At 43.3% G+C, this 23,137-nt stretch overlaps 2 protein-coding genes across 20 annotated transcripts in view; one reads left to right on the forward strand and one right to left on the reverse strand.

Annotated features, from left to right (window-relative positions):
- The first annotated feature begins 1,803 nt into the window (after positions 1-1,803).
- Positions 1,804-9,113, forward strand: mlh1 (mutL homolog 1, colon cancer, nonpolyposis type 2 (E. coli)). The gene is made up of 19 exons (XM_032522526.1): positions 1,804-2,309; positions 2,600-2,690; positions 3,778-3,876; positions 3,969-4,042; positions 4,164-4,236; positions 4,320-4,411; positions 4,511-4,553; positions 4,663-4,751; positions 4,863-4,975; positions 5,084-5,177; positions 5,257-5,410; positions 5,579-5,904; positions 6,923-7,059; positions 7,210-7,318; positions 7,442-7,505; positions 7,591-7,755; positions 8,347-8,439; positions 8,524-8,634; positions 8,750-9,113. The coding sequence occupies exons 1-19, from the start codon at positions 2,203-2,205 to the stop codon at positions 8,903-8,905; spliced, it is 2,190 nt and encodes a 729-aa protein (XP_032378417.1). The 5' UTR covers positions 1,804-2,202; the 3' UTR covers positions 8,906-9,113.
- A 324-nt stretch (positions 9,114-9,437) lies between these two features.
- lrrfip2 (leucine rich repeat (in FLII) interacting protein 2) overlaps positions 9,438-23,137 on the reverse strand; it is a 21,337-nt gene continuing 7,637 nt past the window's right edge. For 3 of the 19 annotated variants that reach the window (XM_032522528.1, XM_032522530.1, XM_032522529.1), the window contains exons 3-26: positions 22,570-22,656; positions 22,104-22,166; positions 21,374-21,433; positions 21,192-21,230; positions 20,897-20,968; positions 19,967-20,014; positions 19,783-19,851; positions 19,432-19,521; positions 18,904-18,960; positions 18,476-18,529; positions 18,296-18,352; positions 17,685-17,756; positions 16,742-16,783; positions 16,316-16,447; positions 15,815-15,886; positions 14,812-14,982; positions 14,596-14,688; positions 14,121-14,213; positions 13,346-13,447; positions 11,144-11,279; positions 10,766-10,936; positions 10,590-10,669; positions 10,353-10,457; positions 9,438-10,257 (exon numbers count right to left, since the gene is read on the reverse strand). In XM_032522528.1, coding sequence (XP_032378419.1) covers positions 10,147-10,257; positions 10,353-10,457; positions 10,590-10,669; positions 10,766-10,936; positions 11,144-11,279; positions 13,346-13,447; positions 14,121-14,213; positions 14,596-14,688; positions 14,812-14,982; positions 15,815-15,886; positions 16,316-16,447; positions 16,742-16,783; positions 17,685-17,756; positions 18,296-18,352; positions 18,476-18,529; positions 18,904-18,960; positions 19,432-19,521; positions 19,783-19,851; positions 19,967-20,014; positions 20,897-20,968; positions 21,192-21,230; positions 21,374-21,433; positions 22,104-22,166; positions 22,570-22,656 — 2,076 coding nt within the window. In that variant the 3' untranslated portion in view covers positions 9,438-10,146. The remainder of the gene's footprint in view (positions 10,258-10,352; positions 10,458-10,589; positions 10,670-10,765; positions 10,937-11,143; positions 11,280-13,345; positions 13,448-14,120; positions 14,214-14,595; positions 14,689-14,811; positions 14,983-15,814; positions 15,887-16,315; positions 16,448-16,741; positions 16,784-17,684; positions 17,757-18,295; positions 18,353-18,475; positions 18,530-18,903; positions 18,961-19,431; positions 19,522-19,782; positions 19,852-19,966; positions 20,015-20,896; positions 20,969-21,191; positions 21,231-21,373; positions 21,434-22,103; positions 22,167-22,569; positions 22,657-23,137) is intronic. The other 16 variants (XM_032522533.1, XM_032522532.1, XM_032522531.1 and 13 more) reach the window with 16 other exon arrangements.

Raw genomic sequence — 23,137 nt, forward strand, 5'->3', positions numbered from 1 at the left:
AAGAAAGTAATTGAGTCTACATCTGGAAAGGGTTATAAAGCCATTTCCAAGCTTTGGGAATCCAGCAAACCACAGTGAAGCCATTATCCACAAATGGCAAAGACATGGAACAGGTGAACTCCCAGGAGTGGCCGGCCGCCCAAAATTACCCCAGCGCAGCGACAACTCATCCAAGAGGTCACAAAGACCCCACAACAACTCCAAAGAACTGCAGGCCTCACTTGCCTCAGTTAAGGTCAGCTTTCATGCCTCCACCATCAGGAAAAACTGGGCAAAGTTCCAAGGAGAAAACCATGCTGAGCAAAAAGAACATCAAAGCTGTCTCAATTTCTCCACAACACAACTGATGATCCCCAAGACTTTTGGGACAACATCTGTGGACCGATGACAAAGTGGAACTCTTTGGAAGGTGTGTGTCCAAGTATATCTGGCGTAGAAGGAACACTGCTTTCATAAAAAGAACATTATACCAACAGTAAAATATGGTGGTGGTAGTGTGATGGTCTGGGGCTGTTTTGCTGCTTCAGCCTGGAAGACTGCCATGGTAAAAGGAACTATGAATTCTGCTGTCTACCAAGAGATCCTGAAGGAGAATGTCAGACCTCTGTTTGGTACTCAAGCTGAAACGACTTGGGTTCTGCAGCAGGACAATGATCCTAACCCACCAGCAAGTCCACCACCGAATGGCTGAAGAAAAACAAAATGAAGACTTTGGAGTGACCTAGCCAAAGTCCTGACGTGAATCCTATTGAGATGTTGTGGTATGACCTTAAAAAGCCGTTCATGCTCAACTGTATTAGTTTTCTGATTAGGTGATTAGGACAATTCCGCAAAGATGAGTGGGCCAAATTCCTCCAGGACTCTGTAAAAGCCTCATTGCACGTTATCGCAAACGCTTGGTTGCAGTTGTTGCTGCTAAGGGTGGCCCAACCAGTTATTAGGTTTAGGGGCAATCACTTTTCACACAGGGCCATGATGGTTTGGATTTTTTTTCACCTTTAATAATAAACACCTTCATTTACAAATTGCATTTTGTGTTTACTTGTGTTGTCCTTGACTATTGTTTAAATTGGTTTGATGTTCCGAAACACTTAAGTGTGACAAACATGCGGCAAACACTTTTTCACACCACTGTACGTAGCCACACTCCAGAGTTGGATGACACACACACACATGTATCTGTGTATTATTAGTACTGAGAGTTCAAAAAGAAATTTCAGTGGTAAACGTTAAACTAATGAGTTATTAAACATATTATAATTAAAGATTCAAGTTGTTTATTGTCACACCAGTTATACATACAATGTTTGAAATGCTAATGCTGAAAAGAAAAACAATAGTAAAACAGTAAATGTAAGGGACATATTAAATATAGTTAAATAGAGAATAATAAAACTAAGAAGCATGAAAGGAAAAAAACATCAAATATAAAACACAAATGTAATAGAATAAAAAATAAGAGGCAATAAAAACATCCAAAATAGGCTAAATATATATTTTGATGTGCTTACCTTACCTATGCTACAGCAGAAATTGCAAGTTGAAATGTAACTGAAATATACTGTATTATATACACTGTATTGTCTACAAAGAAATATGTTCCTTTTCTTCTTTTTGCATTTTGGCAAACGGTGTGGTATGACGTGAAAAGAAAATGTGTTTCAGTGAAAAAGCATTGTTATTGTAATCCATCGTTACGAGGCGCTGTGCATATTTCAAAGCTACAACGTTCCAAACATATTTACCAGAGAAGAAGATTTCCGACGAATGACGTTCACCTGCAGGACGCAGGCCCGCCCCCACATTTTCTCCCCGCGCAATGTCATCAAAGATTGTGTATGATTAAGAAGATGAATCACCTGTGAGAAAAGTAAGCTGCAACAACATCGTTTTATCAACAGCCACACTTTGCATAAAATGATAAAGCTTTTTTGTGTTGAGAAGTAAATCAATTTAACCTTCTCAATAACACCCAAACCCGTAAGGAAAACTGAGCGAATGAGATGACTTTCACTGTGCTTTGGCATTTCAAATTAGAGTGAGAGCTCTTCCTTTTCTCCCCTCTCTGATTCCACTCACGCTGTTACTTGTAGAATGCTAAATCCAAGCTTAAATACATACATTTGTATCCATGTGTGAGTGTATTTACAGCTATTGACTGCTGCTTAATTACCCTGAGACGTATTCAGCAGCACTGTAAAAATGGCAGGAGTTATCCGGAGGCTCGACGAGACTGTTGTCAATCGGATAGCTGCAGGAGAAGTTATCCAGCGTCCTGCCAACGCCGTCAAAGAAATGATTGAAAACTGGTAACTGACTAACTAGCTAACTTCATAATACAGTTTTAATAATGTGCGCTAGCTTAATGTTAGGTGTTTGACTAGTGGCTTGAATAACCCACAGTGCCACCAATAACAGAGATAAAATATGGCAGGCGCTACCACTGTTTACATGGCATAGCCGCTTATCAACACCTGTAACAAAGCTAGCTAGGTTAGTAACCACAGTTATGTGACATTGCGAACCGACTGGATAATTCCACTTGTTTCAATGAAACGTGGCTTATAATACTTGTAATTTGTATTTTAAAATGTTTCAGTTTGGATGCCAAGTCTACCAACATTCAGGTGACGGTAAAAGACGGCGGACTGAAGCTCCTTCAGATTCAGGACAACGGCACTGGCATCAGGGTGGGTGACAGGGACGTCCTCGGGGGGGAGCGGGGTGAAGCCCCAGCCCTGCTGGAGGTGGTTGTCAAATTGAAATTTATGCCATTCCATGAATACCAAAAAGTTAAAACATAACAGAAACGAACCTTAATAAAGGTGTTGTTGGTGCCCTCCCTAGTATCTAGACTAATGGCCCTTTTCCATTAATGGTACCCGCTCCACTCCACTCGGCTCGGCCGCGGGGCCCCGTCCTCCTCCTTCCATTGCAGATTAGTACCGCCTCATACGTGGGTTTGTTTAGGATGTAACTCCAGTAAGTTGGTTTATGGCATGACATGTCACACTGAGATTTGTGAAATCCATTAAATAATAAACCTTTGTCATTACAAACAATAACCAAAGATGGAAATCCTTTCAAAAGCTTTGTAGCTATCTATGATTGATTTATTGCTAACTTTGGCTCAAACACTATTCAACTGACAGCCTTTGTTGTGTTTGATGCTAACTTGTAGCCAGCAGTGAACAAACTTTGTTAAGTAGGTCCGTTTTTACTGTTTTGACATCACAGAAGTTTCTCGTCAGCATCTTGTAGGCTACCTGTGGCAAAATGTGATGCATGCACAACTCAAATCTGCACTGACTTAAATCTAGCAGTGACACAAGACACCCCCCTCTATAAGTAGCAATGATGACCCAGGGAATAGTAACATTCTCTCCGACCAATCAGTAGTCTGCAGTGTTTCACGTCACCTTTTGGTATCGTCTCAGCTCGTTTGGAACCTTAACTGAGGTGGTACTATAAAAAGCACCTGTTAGCAGGTACCAGGGACTGTTTTTTGAAAAGGAAAACCAAAGATAGAGTAGAGTTGAGTAGATACCATGCAGTGGAAAAACGCCATAATAAAGTCTGGCCTCTCTGTCCCCATTATGTCACATGAAGTGTTTGGTTTCCCCCGACTGTGTGTGTGTGTGTGTGTGTGTGTGTGTGTGTGTGTGTGTGTGTGTGTGTGTGTGTGTGTGTATGTGTGTGTGTGTTGGTAAGTGGGACTCAAAAGAACTCTGCGTCACTGTAACTGTCTTTTCTTTGTCTGTTTAATTTCCGAGGCAGAGAGAAGATATGGAAATAGTTTGCGAGAGGTTCACCACCAGTAAACTCCAGACTTTTGAGGACCTCTCAGCTATTGCAACCTATGGATTCAGAGGAGAGGTAGAGCTCAGGAGCAATATCCACATTCAGGCTATTAAATATGAACATATATTCTATTCTGTCCCATTTATTGTCTGTTTTCTTGTTTGCAGGCTCTTGCTAGCGTGAGCCATGTTGCCCATGTCACCATAACAACCAAGACAGCTGATGCTAAGTGCGCCTACAGGTATGCTAACAGTTTATTCATGGTTCACTCATCTCGTCTCTTGCCTCCTTGAAGCTTACATGTACTGTACATTATAATGGCAAGGATGGCAGAGCTCTTGTGATGTATTGGTTCTCCGCAGAGCCAGCTACAGCGACGGCAAACTAAAAGGCCCCCCCAAACCATGCGCTGGCAACCAGGGAACACAGATTCTTGTGAGTTCATGGATCCGCTACTACAGCATAAAGTATATATGGATGCTGAGAAACCTACAGTCGTTTGCTCCCCCTGCATGCAGGTGGAGGACCTCTTCTATAATGTGTCCACCAGGAGGAAAGCTTTAAAGAGCCCCGCGGATGAGTACTCCAGGATTGTAGAAGTTGTCAGCAGGTCTGTCATCTCGGCTTTACTCATCGTGTTGTGTGATTCCTGCTGTTTAGATGGAGATCATGGTGTTTGGATTACTCACATGTAAATGTTATTTTGAAGGTACGCCATACACAATTCAGGAAAAGGGTTTTCTGTCAAAAAGGTAAGATGTGCTTACTTTTTCATTTCTTTGTATGCATATCTGTTTGTTTGTGAATGCACTGACAAAAGCTCTTTAGGTATTCAACATCATCTGTGGTCTGTTTTTCCAGCAAGGTGAGACGGTGGCAGATGTGAGGACTCTACCCAACGCATCTGTAGTGGATAATATTCGAGGAGTTTTTGGCAATGCAGTCAGCAGGTATTAATAAACCAAAAAAGAAAAGAGCTATGCTTTGATGCACTCTGCAGTTACGTGACCTCTTATCACCTTAACGCCGACTGCATGAGCGGCTCTGTTCTATGTTCCCAGGGAGCTGATCGAAGTTGGCTGCGAGGATCCGAAGCTCGCTTATAAGATGAAAGGCTACATCTCCAACGCTAACTACTCGGTCAAGAAATGCATTCTGGTCCTTTTCATCAACCGTAGGTATCACAGAAAAGTTACTGGAAATGCGTCTCTCTGCCTGGTGAAGATGATTTCATCTCATTAGCACTGTTGTTAAATGGAGATTGTGATCTGTGATGTCTCAGATCGTCTGGTGGAGTCCAGCGCTTTGAAAAAAGCAATCGAGACAGTTTATGCCGCGTACCTTCCCAAGAACACACACCCTTTTCTATACCTCAGGTAACTCAACGTTTCCTTTAACGCATTCTGTTATGGTTAAATCCATTTGATGTTCACTGGCGCTTTCTAATCCCCACAGCTTGGAGATCGCTCCGCAGAACGTGGACGTCAACGTCCATCCCACGAAACACGAGGTGCATTTCTTACACGAAGACAGCGTCGTCGAGAGCATTCAGAAGCACGTGGAGAGCAAACTCCTGGGCTCCAACTCCTCGCGCACATATTTCACTCAGGTATGATATGACTGGATCACTAGCGCGTCAAATATGCTGGCAGTGTCACCGAATTAATCTGAACTGTCTTTTATTGCAGCAGCATGTTTTCACTCCTCCCAGAGATCATCCGTCACTTCTACAGACACTAAAAGTGACAGATCCACTGTTTTATTTTATTTTTTGCAGACGTTGCTGCCAGGGCTGTCGGTCTCAGGTGGCAGTGACGTCAAGTCCTCCAGCACCGCGGCAGAGCCAAGCGAGCGAATCTACGCACATCAGATGGTGAGGACCGATTGTCGCGCGCAGAAGCTGGACGCCTTCCTCCAGCCCAGAGAGAAGCCGCCCCCTGATCCGGAACCAGCCGGCCCCAGCAGCAGGGCGGCTGCGACCGCAACGGCCCGGCCTGGCAGCGCAGCGATGGAGGAGCCCGATGATGCAGACATGATGGAGGCCCTGGCAGAGCAAGAAGCAGAGGTGCCAAAAGGCGATGAAGAGGATAACAGCGTTCAAAGGTGAAAAGACCAATCACGTTGGTGGTACATTAGGGCGAGTCATTATGTGTGCTCAGCAGAAGATTACGGACTCCATCAGCACAATCATGATTAATCCAGATAGCATTTTTCCAAGTCATATCAGGACAGGTCTTGATGTATGAGTAATCCTGTAATAAATCTGAACATTAGCCGGCAGCAGAGCAGGTAGAACAAAGCAACAACACACGTGTGTCATCACTCACGATGACGTCATCTTCCTCTGGGCCAATCGGTGCAAATGTCACATTGTGTTCACCTGCTGCTGATGTGATAGATAAAAAAGGATCTGTTTTTAAAGCTCTACCTATCAGTATTTTCCATAAATCTTTTTTTAAAGGTGTCGCTTACAATGATGAACCCACACAAGCCTTTTTTGTTGCCCTTATTTTAGGTAATTAGTGTAGTTTTGGCAAGTAAAAGTACTCTTAAGTCTCACTACTCTCTTTAATCTAATTTCTTTTGCAACAAAAGGTTTTGATGAATCCAGTGTTCACTACCTGCTTAGGTAAAGGAAAGACATCCAGCAGCTTAAGACCCAAAATTCTTTTGTCAGTAGTTGGTAGAAACCAAAAACAGCCATAGCATAAAATGTTGTCATAGTAAATGTTGGAGTCCCACTGATCAGACGGCCAGAAACTCCAAATGAATGCTCATATTGCTCTGTGTCTGCTCGATGTGGGCATTGGTAGTTCTTTGCTAACTGAGTCCCTACAACTTCATAAAATAATCACACGGCAACGTTTGTGGATTTCCTCTGCCCCCATGTGGCTGAAAACATATTTCACGCAGCTTTAATAACTTGTCAAATACTGGTTGCTTTTTTATTATGGCGGGACAAAAAAGTATTTGCCATCCATTACGTGTGTGATTAAGTCCTACAGTATGGCGTGTCTGTAAGCAGGTGGGATTTATTGTCCAGACGAGAGTACAAGAGTCTGTAAACATGCAGAGTATGCGGCAGGTGTGACAGAAGTTTGTGTGGTTGTGTTTGAGCCAGGAAGCGACCCAGGAAAGAGCAGCAGCAGGTGGAGGAAGACGAGGACCTGACGGCCGCAGCCACGCCCAAGAGACGAGCTGTAAAGCTGACCAGCATCAAAGAGCTCAGAGCTGAGATCACTGAGAACACACACAAAGGTAAACCACGTCTACCACCATCTCCTCCGGATAAACCCATCTCCAGAACTAGTTTCATGCCACTTCTTGTCATCTTGCATGACTTCCGTGTAGTTGTTCCTCCACACATCGACAGTTTCCTTCTTTTAAGTGTGCACGTATTTCCCCCAGGTCTTCAAGAAATGCTGCAGGACCACTCGTTTGTGGGCTGCGTCAACCCTCAGTGGACTCTGGTACAACACCACACCAAGCTGTACCTGCTCAACACCACCAAACTCAGGTCAGAGCCACACACACACACACACACACACGCACACGCACACGCACACGCACACGCACACACACACACAAAATTCTGTTCCGTTAATCCAGCATGCATTTCACTCTTTTGTTTCTGTTGCAGCCAGGAGCTTTTCTACCAAATCCTCATCTACGACTTTGGGAACTTTGGTGTACTAAGACTATCAGTGAGTAAAAGTCTTAGCTTGTGAAGGATTAGTATAGACTATACAGGTTATGATTGGTTTCATGGATGATTTAATCTGCATTCAGACACCGGCTCCACTTTATGACCTGGCCATGTTGGCTCTGGACTCTGAGGAGAGCGGCTGGACCAAAGAGGACGGTCCTAAAGATGGCCTGGCTCAGTACATAGTGGACTTCCTGAAGAATAAGACTGAGATGCTGGGGGACTACTTCTCCCTGGAGATAGACCAGGTCAGTTGGAACAGGGAGGGGTTTGTCAAATAAATCTCTATAGACCACAGAGTTTAATTTGGCTGTGTCTTTTAACCCTCCTGTTGTCCTCGGGTCAAATTGACCTGTTCTTTTTAACTTCCCAATTGTAATTACCCAAAATAACAATTGATTCCACACAACGTTATTTGGCAAGTGCAAATCTCTACTTTCATTAATTTTGGAGGGTCTTATTCAATTTATGTAATTTAATTTTTTTTTTAAATTGCTTTGAAATAGTATGGAGTAAAAAAGGTTGACATATTCCAGTCTGTAATTATCTATCAACATACTTTCCTTTAATTTTAGTCTATATAATTCCTAATTTCTGCTTTTCTAACTCAAACATTAGGTATAATTTCCTATAAATGAGGTTTGTTGACCATAAATTCCAAAAATAACTAATACTAAAGTTAAGTTTGGGTCACGTAGTGTTAAAAAAAGTTAAAAACAATTGATAAAAAGATTTGACAAAATTGATTTTCAATTTTGACGGGAAGACAACACAAGGGTTAACAAAACATGACGGTCCGTTATTACTCATGCTGTAAAACTAAGCCATGTGAATTGTAGGAAGGAAATCTAACAGGGCTGCCGTTGCTGCTCGACAAGTACACCCCGGGGATGGAGGGTCTCCCCATGTTCATCCTGCGCCTGGCCACCGAGGTGAACCTCTCGTAGCTCTGTCCTCGTTTAGGATGAGATTCTGGAAAGTGTTATCTGAACGCTCTTCTTGGCCGTGTTGTGCAGGTGAACTGGGACAGTGAAAAGGAGTGCTTCAGAGACTTCAGTAAGGAGTGCAGCATGTTCTACTCCGTCAGGAAGCGGTACATCCTGGAGGCCGAGGCAGGAGAGGAGCAGGTGTGAAGGAACACCCTATTCAAGTTTAAAACAAGTACTCCAGCACTACACACTTTTTAAACGTCCTTTGCTTAACATTGACAAAATACTGATGAGTGTAGTGGTATTTTTCCAGGATGCTGAGGTGAACTCATGGCGTTGGAAAGTTGAGCACGTCATCTTCAAAGCTCTGCGGACCCTCTTCAGTCCCCCGAAGAGCTTCAGCGAGGACGGCACTGTGCTGCAGATCGCCAACTTACCCGATCTCTATAAAGTGTTTGAGAGGTGCTAAATCTAAAACACATGCTGCTGTTTTAAACTTGATGTAACATTTGTTCTGTAAATAAATACTTTGTATGAAACTGCAGATGGATGTCTTTTTGAGAAGCCATATTTCATGAGGTCACAGGAAGTCCTGGTCCTGAACAGCCTATTTAGATGTGCCAAGGCTACACATACTTTCCTAAGAGTAAGACCTGGAACACACAGCCAGGAAAAAAGGATTTGGGTCTAAACGTGCTCGACTTTGATCCCAGCTCCATTTTCCCTGTCCGTCTGAGACATGTGGAGGAAATTAACACTGCAACTATGTTTCCAAATACATATTACAAGCATACAATTACAAGTTTGCAACACCTATTTGCCTTATTTCCATGACTTATTGTATGCTTAGCAACTTTTCTTCTATCTTCATTCCAGTCATATAATTTAACTACGTATGTATACTAATTATATTGAAAATAACAGACACACAAAAAAAGTAGAAAATATCTATATCTAATAACTGCACCATGAAAAAGAAAATATTCAGATTGTATACACAGTTCTGTAAATTACATTTATTTTCAAGAAATCTTTTAAATATTTGAAAAAATTTCAATGAAACCGCAGCAGACAGTTGGTTCAACATATTTTCAAATATTGACGTCACCTTTTTAAATAAATCATTCTGTACCTGTTAAAAGGATCACTGTTTCATTGAGCGGTGCGGACCCCCAGTCTCCTAGTGTGAAAAGGCACTTGGCTGTGTGAGGGGAAGCCGGGAAGGTGCGGGGCCGGAGCAGCCGTGAGGGTTGAATAGTTCAAAAGCATCATTATACTCATTCATGCAACTTATCAACGAAAAAAAAAAATCAAAAAAAACCAAAACCAAAGAACAGCCGAGCACCCAGCCAGAGAGATCAAATCTCATGGATAACATGATGTAGTACAAAGCTCTGAAAAAGTAAGTAGTGACTCGAAAAATGTCCTCAGATGTATCTCCCAGCAACTTTAGTTTTATTAGTTAAGTTTCTGAGTCATTCCTCCCAAAACACCGGCGGCTTGCCCGACAACGCTTCCGTTTGAAAAAAAAAAGAAGAAAAAAGGACAATTCAGTTTGCTGCCTGCGCTACACATTTTTGTAAGTGTTTTTTGGTTAGCTACAAATCTTAAAGTGTTACAGCTAAAAATGGAAATGTGCTCCAGACGCAATATGGCAGTCAGAGGTCTGAGGTGCGAGTTTAAGGGCTTCTGTAGTGACGCTGCCTTGCCTCACTGCTGGGACAGAAGGGCGTTCCTGTTGGCCTTCATCTTCTCAAGGCGCTTTACTAGGTGGTTGTTGGTCATCTCCATTTCCTCGTTCTTATCCAGAGCTGTGCGAAGCTGTGTGTGTGTGGGGGGGGGGAGAACAGAGGGGAGACGTTACATTCAGCCTTCTACATTCCCTGTTTCATCTTACTAAGGGTGTGTGTCTGCACCTCTCTTTGAAGTCTCCGTTTCTCTGCTTTAAGTTCGTCTTCTACTTTCTCCGAGTTATCTGCTGATGCCTTGTACCTGGACACTTGTCCTTCAAGTCTGTTAATCTGGAAAACGGACACCAATAACAACTATTTGGTGACTTGGAGCCCTTAAACATACGTTTTATATATCATGTTTCTATAATTTCATGTGTGCACAACTATTTAGTTTGACAAGACATTTCTTTTTTTACTTACATTTTGTTCCATTGTACCTATTTCCTGTTCTGCTTTAGAAAGCTTGAATTTGTATTCACTAATCAGTCTGTTGGCATCTCCTACAGAGAAAACAAAACAGAAACCAGTGAGTTTTAACATACCAAAAAGTGTTCAAAGGACCTGTGTGCCGAAACATGATGATAAGGCCAACTCACTCTGCATCTCAATGACGTGCAGGTCCGTCCCGTTCTCCATCCTCTCCCCTTCTGTGTATGCACTGTCTGTCTTCGAGTGCTTCTGTCTCTCCTCCTCCAGCTGATTCTTCAGCTTCCTGATCTGAGCCAACAGTTCATCTTTCTCCTCTGCCAATTTCCGTAGCCTGACATCTACATAACAGATGGAAGATACATTAAGCGGATGCAATTTAGCGTAGCACGCAGAAGATGCCGACTGGACAAAGTGGAGTGTTCAGCAGGCTGGCGTGCTAAAATACACTCAAATGTGACTGTCAGTTCTTTTTTCTTATCACAGCTTTGGTGCTCGTCGGATCAGGTTATCTAGCCTCCACGTGGAGAAGTGATATCCTGACTCACCCAACGGGCCTTCTCCTGCAGACTCCAGCACCTGAGCGGCCTCCTGGGAGACCACAGTGATCCCTGAGGACAGAGGCTCATGGTTGACATCCCCATTTGGTGTGCCGCCGTCTGGGATGATGACCAGCCCATGTTTCTGTGGTACACAGAACACACATTACTGAGGACTGGCTCGGGTACAGTACTGATGCCACCTTTTTATCTACCACACCCCTCGCCACCAATGAAAGACTCCACAGACCAACAGTTGGCCGTTTAAATCAACGGAAAAGAAAAATCTTGGAAAAGGAAACGCCATTGTAAATGACAGTGATCTGTATGACGTTCTGAACAGTTAATGGCCCCTGGATGTTAAAATGTAGAGAAGCACGATATACATCTTGTTCCAATAATTGAATTTCAGTCAATCACTACGTCCGATAATGTGGAGCACTGCGGCGACAGAGACAGCTCTGGGTGGAGATCTTTGCCTCTCAGCGTTTCTCCTCTCCCCGAGCCGGTCTCTGTTTGCATGAGGGCGGGGAGGATGAGCTTTGCTTACACACGCTTACACACACACACACACACACACTTACACACCCACACTTACACCTATACACACACACACTCCACTTTACCTTATACACCAACACACACACACACACACACCCACACACACACACCACACACACACACACACACACACACACACACACACACACACACACACACACACCACACACACACACACACACCACACACCACACTACACACACACTTACACTTATACACACACACACTCACACTTAACACTATACACTTATAACACCACACACACCCACACACACCCACACACCACACACACAACACCACCACACACACACACACACACACACACACAACACACACACACACACACACACACACACACACACAACACACACACACACACACACACACCACACACACCACACACACACACACACACACACACACACACACACACACACACACCCACCACCACCCACACACAACCCACACACAATATCTGTTGACCAAGCAGAACATGATCTTGCAGAAATGGGACTTCTTCGACCACCCTGTTCTATTAACCCACAGCCGTGTGGCTTTGCACGATACAAAGTGCTTGTTATGCCAACAGTAAATTGTTATGAATGAGCTAAAGCTATCACTAACTGTAGGAATGGCTGATCCTAATTACAACCAGTCATATTTTTGGTTATGGAATTGGTATTTGTTACAGTTATTGGCCCTGAAATTCCAGACGGGTGCAACTCTAAAAGAAATGTAGCCAGCATTAGGGTCCCTGATATGAGAATACTTTTATTAATTTACATATATTATATATACAATATATATATATATAATATATAAATATAATATATATATAGACACACTATATATTATATAAATATAATATATATAAACATATATATATTATATATATACCATATAATAATATATATATATACACATAATAATAATACACATATATATATATTATATAACACATATATATATATATTACCACATAATATATATAACACATAATATATATATACACATATATATATTATATATATACACCGATATATAATATATATATATACACATATAATATCTATATCTACACATCATATATATATATATATATACACACATATATATATATATACTATACCACATATATTATAATAATATATATATACAACATATATATATATATATATTATTATTATATTAATTATTAATATATATATATATATATATATATATATATATATATATATATATGACAGCTCTTTGACACACATGAGAATGCACAATAGCAGATGCTGACTATTGTGTGTTTGCCACAGTGGGAAGTTACCGTGGTGACCTCTGCAGTACGTGCAGTGACATTATGCTCATACCCTCTATAAACCACAAATCCACCAGTCATTTCACATAGCACACTGTAGTCATGGTCAAGTACGGATTACCCTGTACCAAATGAGTTATCGATAACCAGAAAATAGTAACAAAGTTCTCAAGAAAATTAAATGGAAAGAAAAACAAAGAGGCAGAAGATTTTTTTACAGGTTTGATAGCATTAACTGGCTTAGTTCCAACCAAAAGGAAAAGTATAAAAAGGTACTTTAGTGCCAGCAACTCATTCCTTTCTATCTAGTTTCTCTCTGCTGGGACTTTCAGAAGACCTACCTCTCCTGCTTGGGCCTTCCCCTTGATGTCAGCAAGCTCGTCTCTGAGCTCGTCCCTCTCATTCCTAATGCAATCAAAGTACTCTTTCTGCCTCTCTAGGGCCTGGCCACACAGACGAGAAAAAGGACAAGAGAGAAAAGAAGAGGCAGAGGAGAAGTTGGATCGACTCTGGACAGACATGCAACACCACATGCTATAGCAAGACAACTTACATGCACAAGCATGCACTGTGCACATCAAGCCAACAATAAAGGACAAAGAAAACAAACAATACACAGATGAGGAAGAGGTGTGGTAGAGCACAGGGACTAAAGATCCAGAGTCTGTAAGGAGGAAGATCTTTTTGACTTAGCACGTTGTGAAAACTACATACAAGTATGATGCTTTCATCACTAAGAAACTAACAAATGAGTTGAACGTGCACGTCATGCCAGAAAATATGGATCACATTAGTTAACATGACAATCCTAAATCCTTATCCTAAAATACTATTTTAATTTCACACTGCAGGCTTTAACACAATGCCAGTGCCCTTCCATTGTTAGCTGAGGTCACGGGATCCAAACCAAAAACCCTGTTATCTCGACATGCAAAATTCCAAACTGGAAATGTGGAGGGGTCCAGGTATGTGCTAATGCCTAAGGGTCTCCTTCATGCAGAGACAGCATGAGAGGCCAAAAAGGTGGGTGGGCATTACTGTATGTCTAAAGGCTGCAAAGCACAACCATCTATGGCCTCTCATGTTCTGTCAGAGCACCCCCGTGGGACCTCCTACCCCAATCTTTTTGTCCTTCCAGTTTATCGTTTCCTGCAGGTCAAACACCTCTCTGGTGAGGGCGTCTAACTTAGTCTGCATTCGCTGGCTCTCCTGGAGCGGCGTTGAGCAGTAACAAGACAACACCGAACAGGATAAGAACAGAAAAGGAAAAATTGATTGGAACAAAGACAAAAGAGGTGAAAAGGCACATGAAACACATGGAGATACAAAATAGGAGCTAGGAACAGGTGAAACAGGGTGAGACGAGCCTCATTTGAGGAGATAATGTTGAGAAAGGAATGAAAGAAGGGACAGAGATAACCTAGAGGCAGGCCAGTGTCAATCAATCCTTATCAAGTTCCAGCAGAACAGAGCCTCCTCTGCAGCCTGCACAGAGGCTCTAACACCTTCTGAATAGTTGACAGAATAGCAGTCTGATGGTGTCACGCTGGCAAAAACAGTTTGATTTCCTAATGCGAGAGCGGCCTTTTACCTCTATGAGCTCATCTCTCTGGCGGAGTCCCTCTTTCAGTTCTTCTTGTTTATGCTGCAGGACTGTACACGTGTGCTTTTGCCTTTCTAGTTCCTGAAACCACACACAGAATAGTTCAGCCACAACCCTTTTGATATAAATATGCTATCACTTTACATACTGTACATGAAAGGGATTTAAGCTTCAGAACCTCTCTTTGACCAACAGCTACTTCACCTTCGACTTGTCTTCCAGCTCCCTCCTCATCTCGGCCCTTTGTTCCTCCATCTCCTCGATGACGTCCTTTAGCGTGTCCACTTGATAGATAAGGTTGCCTTTGTCGTTGTCCAGCTGTGCGTTCGATACCATGGCTTTCTTGTACTTCTCCTCCACCTCTGCAAGGGACTCCTGATAAGTGTGGGAGCATGTTAACAGCGTAAACTGGTTTCAAGCACAGCTCACCTACATGCACCCGGTGGGCTCTCTTGTATAACACACGTAGGCCAAACATACTACACACGTCTATTTTGATTTCTAAATGTATGATTAAGTAAAGGCATACCACCTTTTGTGGCAGTTCTCCATTTTTAACAAAACATTTGGGACTAATGTTTGTGGTGCCATTGACCACGCAATAAATAGAATGGGTTGAATCAGGAGTGAAACAAGGACATCGTGTGAAAAGGGATCTGAAAGAGAGAGAACTACAAGGGAACAACCAAAAAACTAGAAGGAAAGTGATCTAGCTACAGTGCATCAGCTGTATCAAACTCTGACAAGCACAATCCAGGAGTCAGGTTTGTTAGTAAACTACTCTTATTATCAATAAAACATACAGTGTCCTTTCTAAGCGTCAGACGTCAGCCAGAAGGCCATCCAACACTGTGGCGATGAAGGCTGGCTGGAAGTCAAACTTTAAAATTGAAAGCGTGACTGTTATCTGTCAGCAGGTGGAGCATTTTTACTCTTCTTTAAACTTTGAACCCAGCTCAATAGTGGGAGTGTCTTCATTTCAGGCCACAACCAGTGAGTTGGATCAAAACAGGATTTCAGGGAAGATCATGCATAAGAAGGATTTATTACGCAATTCACACTGGGAGCACGCAAATACATGGCTGTGGTGTTAGGAGCTACAGGAGGGGGTGCAGAGGGGTATGAGTGGGGGGGCAGAGGGGTTAGTGATGCCATACTGCTCCCCAGAAAACAAGAGAAGGCATGCTGTGAGCTCAAGCCCCTCTACCTTTAGCTCTTTAAGCCCTTGCATGTACCGCCCTTCTACATCCTGAATCTGGTCCTTAAGTTCATAGATATCCTGTAGAGCAGACGGAAGGAATGGTTGGGGTGAACTGGGGCATCAGAGGGTGGGGGTATCAAGTAGAGATAACAAAGCACCCGTGCTGCCATTTTAAAAACAATCCAGCTGGCATACGCATGACCAGCGCACCGAAATATAAGTAACAGCTTCACAGGACACATGTCACATCCAGAGAGAAAGCAGACACTTAGAACAGCAGGGAAGGCACAGCAGAGGAAATGCTGGAGGACGTTCATATGCAGAAGGAACAGATGTATAGATAAACTGCTCAGACACAGAATATGTAGATTAGCATTTAAGATCTATGATTATGTGATGATGAACATCCAAATTTAAAATATACAATTGTATAATTCTGCTAGCTTTTTTCGGCAGTTTAATCAGTCACACGTACAGTAGGGTGACACGGTGATTTGTACACCTTACCCTTAGTTCACTCAGACTGGTGTCGGGGTCGTAGATGCTACCCGTGTCTGTGCTGCCCCTTCGTGACGAGGTGCCACCCAGCGACGCCAACGTGGCTGCTGACAGGCCTGGGGTGGCACATCGGGAAGATGGCTGAGAACACAAAAGTAACCACAAAACTCCAGTCAGAAACACATCAAAAACAAAGAACACCTCAACACGTTATACAACACCGTCATCTGATCACAGCAGGGCTCTTAAGTGATCCGCCCAATTAAAAACCTCCCGAGGAAGGACTTGTCATCGTCATGCGTTTTATAAACTTGACAAACTAGCTCCCCATCTCCACATGCTGTGTATAAAAGTCAGACGATGCTTCTCGGCTGGTGTGTTGTGGTTACCTGGCAGCTGCCTAACAGCCAAGTGTGAGAATAATGGTGCACTCACCCGACTAAAGTCTGTATACTGCTTGTCACATTTTTCATCCAGCTAAAAGAAAGAGAAGACATATTATGAAAAGAGGTAAAGACCATTTTGAGAACACCCGTCCTGGGTTGTCATGCTCGGCGCCGTTTCCTCATCTGCAAATCAGGGAGTTAGTCCAGGAGTTAATAGGAGTCTGAGATAAGTGCTGCATGTGTACAGACTGACAACCAAACAAGTGAAAGCAAATAAAACACTGAGTGAGTCACACTACTACATCAAAGAGTATTTTGCCCACTGCAGTCACATCCACGTCAACTGAACTTATACCACCATACTTATTAGTAAAAAAAGAAAGAAAAAAAGTTGACTTAGAAAAACCAAATGTTATTTTTAATCATGCATTGGGGTTGCACGGCACTTTTCTGCCCACTGTGAACTTAGCTTAGCCACTTACAGCGTCCAGGTCTGGAATGCTCAAATCATCGAGGTCAGACACAATGCTGCCTCTTCGGCTGGTGCGGCTGAAATAATCAGCAGCCGACTCACTAATGTCCGAGAAGTCGGCCCCCCCCCCCCCCGGATGCTACACACACACCACACCAAACACACCAACACACACACACACACACCACCACACACACACACACACACCCACACACACACACACAACACCCACCACACACACACACACACACACACACACACACACACACACACACACACACACACACGATGAAGAAGATAGGGAGATAGAGGCAGAGAAATAAAGAATAACAGAGGGCCAAGTAAAAAGGGACAGAAGGAAAGCAATGACAGAGGAGATCACTGTTCAAGGTGAAGACATTTAAAATGTACTATGCTATACAATACAATAAAAAAGCTGAAAAACTCAGATTATTAGATCAACTACTGTGATAAAACAGCATCAGTCTAGACTTTGCACAGCCCGGTCCCTACAGCTCACCACACTGTCCCTGCGGCCTCGGCCGAAGCGTTCCTGGGACACGCTGCTGACAGTGTCATCATCTGAAGAAGACTGAGAGGAATACGCACACACGTATAAACACGACGAACAGACACACACACACACACACACACACACACACACACACAACACAAGATGAGGAGCCAAAGTAAAGTAGGATGGCTGCATGCCCAAGGCTTTATCTGAGACACGCACACTCCTTACTCAAACAGCAGTAGCCGTCTCTGTATTAAACAGATTACTGGATTACTCCACTGACTATGCCAGTATACGTAATGCTAATTCATGCAATTAGGACAATGATTTCAAACATCTGGAGCTAAGTAAGATAAGACAACCTTGCTGTGACATCTAATATGCCTTCACAGCAGCACTGCAGAAGAAATCCTTAATTCACACACTTTAATGTCAGTCAACCAGGCTGCTCCCTAAAATTAACTGTAGCCAGTTTGGTAAGGGTGATCAACATTTTCCCTAGGAGGAGGGGGGCCTGGTGCTGAGAGGGGGTGAGGGGATGCTTGTTAATAGTGGTCATCTTCCGTGGTGTTAGCTGACATCATGCAGGGTGGCGGTGGTTTTAAGGTGCTCACCACAGGGCTACTGCGGGTGGAGCTGGCTACAGAGGAGTACCAGCTATATTCAGAGGGCTGCGGATGGGAGGAGGACAGGGGATCAACATGACGACAGACGTCAGGCCAGAGGCACAACAGTTAGCTGCCGTGGTGGCGACATTGCGCAAACGCTGTTTGACAAACATTCAGGAGACTTACAGCTCTCGAACTGTTCCCAGAGCCGTAAAGACTGGTGTCGTCGCAAATAGAGGCCTGAGGGCGCACGTGGGAAACAACACAGGGCTTAGCAAAACAGAAGAGGGAGCATGAATCTTTGACACACTAGCTAGGTAGGTTGAGTAGACTCATTTTCTCTGGGCCATATGATTACCAGAAACACTCTACTTCCAACATTAAGTAGTCTATTTGTATCAGAGCTCTACAACAAAAGTTTTGGCTTCATGCAAACTTCTGTCTTATCTGACTGAAGCACAACTCTCCAGCCACCACGTGCTCAGAGTGTCCTGGGGCTAAATATAAGCAGGATCCTATCAGATGTATGTGGCCACAAGAGAGGGAATGTCTACTTCCTAAGGTAACTAGAGGCATGCAGAGCGTTGCTGGCCACTCAGTGGACAGAAACTGACCATGCTGTAGCTGCGAGGCAGCCCTGTGCCAGTGGTGGAGGATGAGGAAGTGGTGGCCTGTCAGAGAGGAGGGGAGCAGGGAAATGTCAGTTTGGAGGACAGAGGAAATATATAGCGGGAATGTGATGTGGACTGAGACTACAGAGCTGCAGAAAGTGGAAACAGGATGAATGCTTTTGCTGACACTAGAACATTTAGGGGGAAAAGTGCTGAGAGGAGAAGTGATACTGTCCCTGCCCACTGTTTTAACACTGGCAGAGGAGCACCACTTTTGTCGGTGAGCAAGTCATTTACATAAATTCAAATGATCATAAGAACGGTTTTACAGTGGAGAGAGATCTCAATCTAAAAGTCAAGCTTTGGATTCTCGCTTTGATGCTTTTATGGCATATGTCATATTGTAGTTATAGAACAAGGTTTGTTAGGGATATCAATGTCCAATAAACTAGACCATGCAGATAGGAATATACTGCCTCCGTCTGTGTATAAAAGTGTTGAAAGTTGGACAGCACTGTCTGGGGGACCAACCCGAGGCTGATAGGTGGCTGTGGAGGAAGGAGGCAATGGTTTGGTCTTCGTTAGGCTGGTGTAGTTCCTTTGATCGTGGTAAAGTCCAGTCTAGAAGAGTGGTAACATAATGTGACCTTAAACAAACAACACATTTCATCCTCAAGTGTCAGACTAATGTCTAATTTTAGACACATTCAACATGGCTTGGTCAACATGTGTGACCCTTCACAAGGTAATATAGTCAATCTTATCAGGGGGTAAAGTAAATCTATAGTAAATGACCACCGCAAGCCAATATAACTACACTGCCTTCATGCTTGAGGCTGCAGAAGAGACACTCTAAACAACATTTAAAAGGAGTGCACTGACCAGCAGGTCCTTCTTCGCGGAGCTGGATGAAGCCCTTTTATGGCCATGCAGGTCATTGTACACAGAACTCTGTTCAGCCCCCCAACAACATATTTAAGTAAAGAAAAGCAAAAATGAGATAAAAGGGCGAGAGGCAAGAGCGTAGAAGCAGTGATAAACAGGCGATCATCACATAGATACATACAGTGGAGCGGGAGGTCTTGAGGGTGGAGCTAGTGGAGAGGCCGTCAGACTGAAGAGGGAACAGGAGTCACAAGAATTACGATCAGCAGAAGATCAAACCTCAGAGAGGCTGTTAGCTATCCCACTCACACTAGTTTAGTTGTTCAACAGGCAACAAATAATCCAACACAATGGATCAAGCAAACCATTCCAAGGCCACAGCGAAGGAACAAAAAACATCTGTCAGTGGCTCTTGGCCCATTACGGTAGCTTTGTGATGTTGAGTAGTCAACATAATTTCTTTTTGCTACAAATGTAGACATAAGGAGCCTATGTAATCCTGTAGAAAACAGCTTTGAGTTTCTCTGGGTTGATGGTATATTAGGACAGCTTCTAGGTGATTACTGCACTAAACATCTTGTCAAGGTACAAATGTCCAAAACTTTAAAAGCTGAAATTTGTGTGTCAGTCCATCAGAATCGCACAGCAACACATTCAAGAATAACACAGGGTGAAATGCAATGTAAAAAAGAAAGTGATGTCTCCAACATTCCCCTCAAGGCTATGTCTCCTTTCAGATATAACCTAATCTGTCATTATGTCAATCTCAGATATGAAAAGGGAATAAGTGGAGCAGGAGTAGATGAGACAGACTGAAGGAAAGTGAAAACACCAGGAAAATTTTAAATCCGAAAACTGTTGGTTATCTCTGATCTGCAGAGCACAATAAAGTTAAGCAGACCTGAACTCTGGTTACATGCTAAGAATCCAGGTACAGTTCTCAATGGAGTTGCCAAACTCCATACAAATAGACATTATGCTCTCACGCACGCACACACACACACACACACACACACACACACACACACACACACACACACACACACACACACACACACACACACACACACACACACACACACACACACACACACATGCACACACAACACACCAACGTATCTTTTCTACGGGAACTGGATCGACTCTTAGACCCCAGGTCACGTATTGCTGATGATGAGGTAGACTTCAAATAAAACACAAACAAAAGCAAACGTTAGAAGAAATCTTTACTTTGGCAACTATTTTATGCCATGACGCAAATGAACACAACCAAACTACAAAAACGTATTTAACCCAAATGCATTCATTTGCGTTCCTAACACGAACAATGGCTTTCACAAATCTGTGTGCCCCAACGAGAGCAGGGTTCCAATAAAACTGGCAGGGATTTATTTTGTTTTACGCACCCTGTAGCTGCGGACTGACATGACATCATCATCCAGCCCCTGTTGATGTGGAAACATGGAGTCACAGCAGAAAAGCAGACAGAGAGGAACATGGGTGATGAGAGATGAACTGCAGGAGTAAAGGAGAAGGTAGAAAGGAAATACAGGCAGACAAAGAGGAAGTGTGTGGGGGAGATACAGACCCGGCGATGACGGCTGCTGGATATACTACTACTAGAGCCTCTGGCTTTTTCTGAGTCAGCCTGGAGTAAGGAAGGAAAGTTGGAAAAGATTATAGAGTGAAAGTAGAGAGGCTCAATCCCAGGGGTGAGTAAGGTCACTGCAACGCTCAACAGTTGCTAATGAAAAGCCCAAACCATGCAAAACAACTTCTGTCAGCATGTTTATAACCAGACAGATGTTATAAACATTTGCAAATGTTATCCTCTTTAAGCACAGCAGCAAGATTAATGATATACAAAAACAGCTAATATATTGCACATTTTTGTCTCATCTGTTCTTTTACAGTGCTCATATTATGCTCATTTTCAGGTTCATGATTGTATTTAGAGGTTCTATCAGAATAGGTTTACATGGTTTAATTTTCAACCATTATCATTCAAAAGCATTTGTCCTTTCTGATGTAGCTGGAAGTTGGAGAAGTAACTAACTAAAATCCAAACCAACTCCTTGCATGCAGTCTCAACAACCCTAAATAAAGTCATAGGCCAATGCTTGCTCTATGAATACACACAGCCACAGATTACGGTGTCTCCAAAGCAAATACCCTGCTGAGGCATATTTCCACAGTGAGGTACAGTGTAGTCTGTGAGTCAATGTGTAGCTCAATGGTCAGGCTTGACTGGGGTTCAATCCCACACAACAGGCTGTTAGTGGAGTGAGAGGCTACAACACTCTCTTGCGCTCGCCTACCATCCACTGGTGGATCTGTCCCCATTTTCTGTTGCTACTGCTGCTGGATGACTGGTAAGAACGCTGGACAGAGGGAGGAAGTGCCAGGAAAAACATACAATCATACTTCACTTAAAACTGCTGAAACGTAAGAACTGGGTGACATTCACTTCAGGAATAGAACTTTTGGTTTCATCTGTGGACATGCAGCACTTTCATTTTTCTTTCTGTGGGTATATTATGTTCGTTGTGTATGAAATGTCAGACTAATCTGACAGCTCAGATGAGCAGCTTGCGAACCCTCAGTCAGTTAATGTAGTAAAACCAACAAATAAAAAATAAATCAAGGGGAAAAGCAGGCCATTTTCCATGTTCAATCTCCAGTTGATCTGTGCTGAGAGCAGCAGTTAAGGGGCAGTAGCTCGCTTGATGGGTTGAATAATGGTTCCAGTGCATCTTTGCCAGTCAGTTCCATTGTGTTATATACCTCTTTCTGCTGCCGTTCAAGTTCCCTCATTCGAATATCCCTGGCCTCAGCCCGAGCTGCCCTCTTTGCTGCAAGCCTCGCCTCCGCCTGTGAGACATTCATAACATGAACACACTTGTTAGCCGTGACTGGAAACTCGTCAAGGTGCCTTTCTCTGAGGACACACCCTAACAAGTGCAAGGAATAAACACAAGGAAGGGAGTTGCTTCAATCAAAATACAATCACACCTTTGAATTTCACTTTTTTTTTAACATTACTATGAGTTCCCCCAGCCCGCCCCAGGTCCCCCAGTGGCTAGAAATGGTGATAGGTGTAAACCGAGCCCCGGGTATCCTGCTCTGCCTTTGAGAAAATGAAAGCTCAGATGGGCCAATCTGGAATCTTGCCCCTTATGAGGTCATAAGGAGCAAGGTTACCTCCCCTATCTTTGTGTGTCCGCCCAGAGAATTTGGCCCACCCCTGCGAGTGAGACATCATGGCTTTTAAACGAGTAAAGTGGCAGCTGGTCAAACCCACACCCTCAGCCTCAACCTTGCCCCCCCCTCAAAAGCTACAGACTCAGAAATG

The sequence above is a fragment of the Etheostoma spectabile genome, chromosome 8, assembly GCF_008692095.1.
Source record: "Etheostoma spectabile isolate EspeVRDwgs_2016 chromosome 8, UIUC_Espe_1.0, whole genome shotgun sequence".
NCBI classification, from domain to species: domain Eukaryota; kingdom Metazoa; phylum Chordata; class Actinopteri; order Perciformes; family Percidae; genus Etheostoma; species Etheostoma spectabile.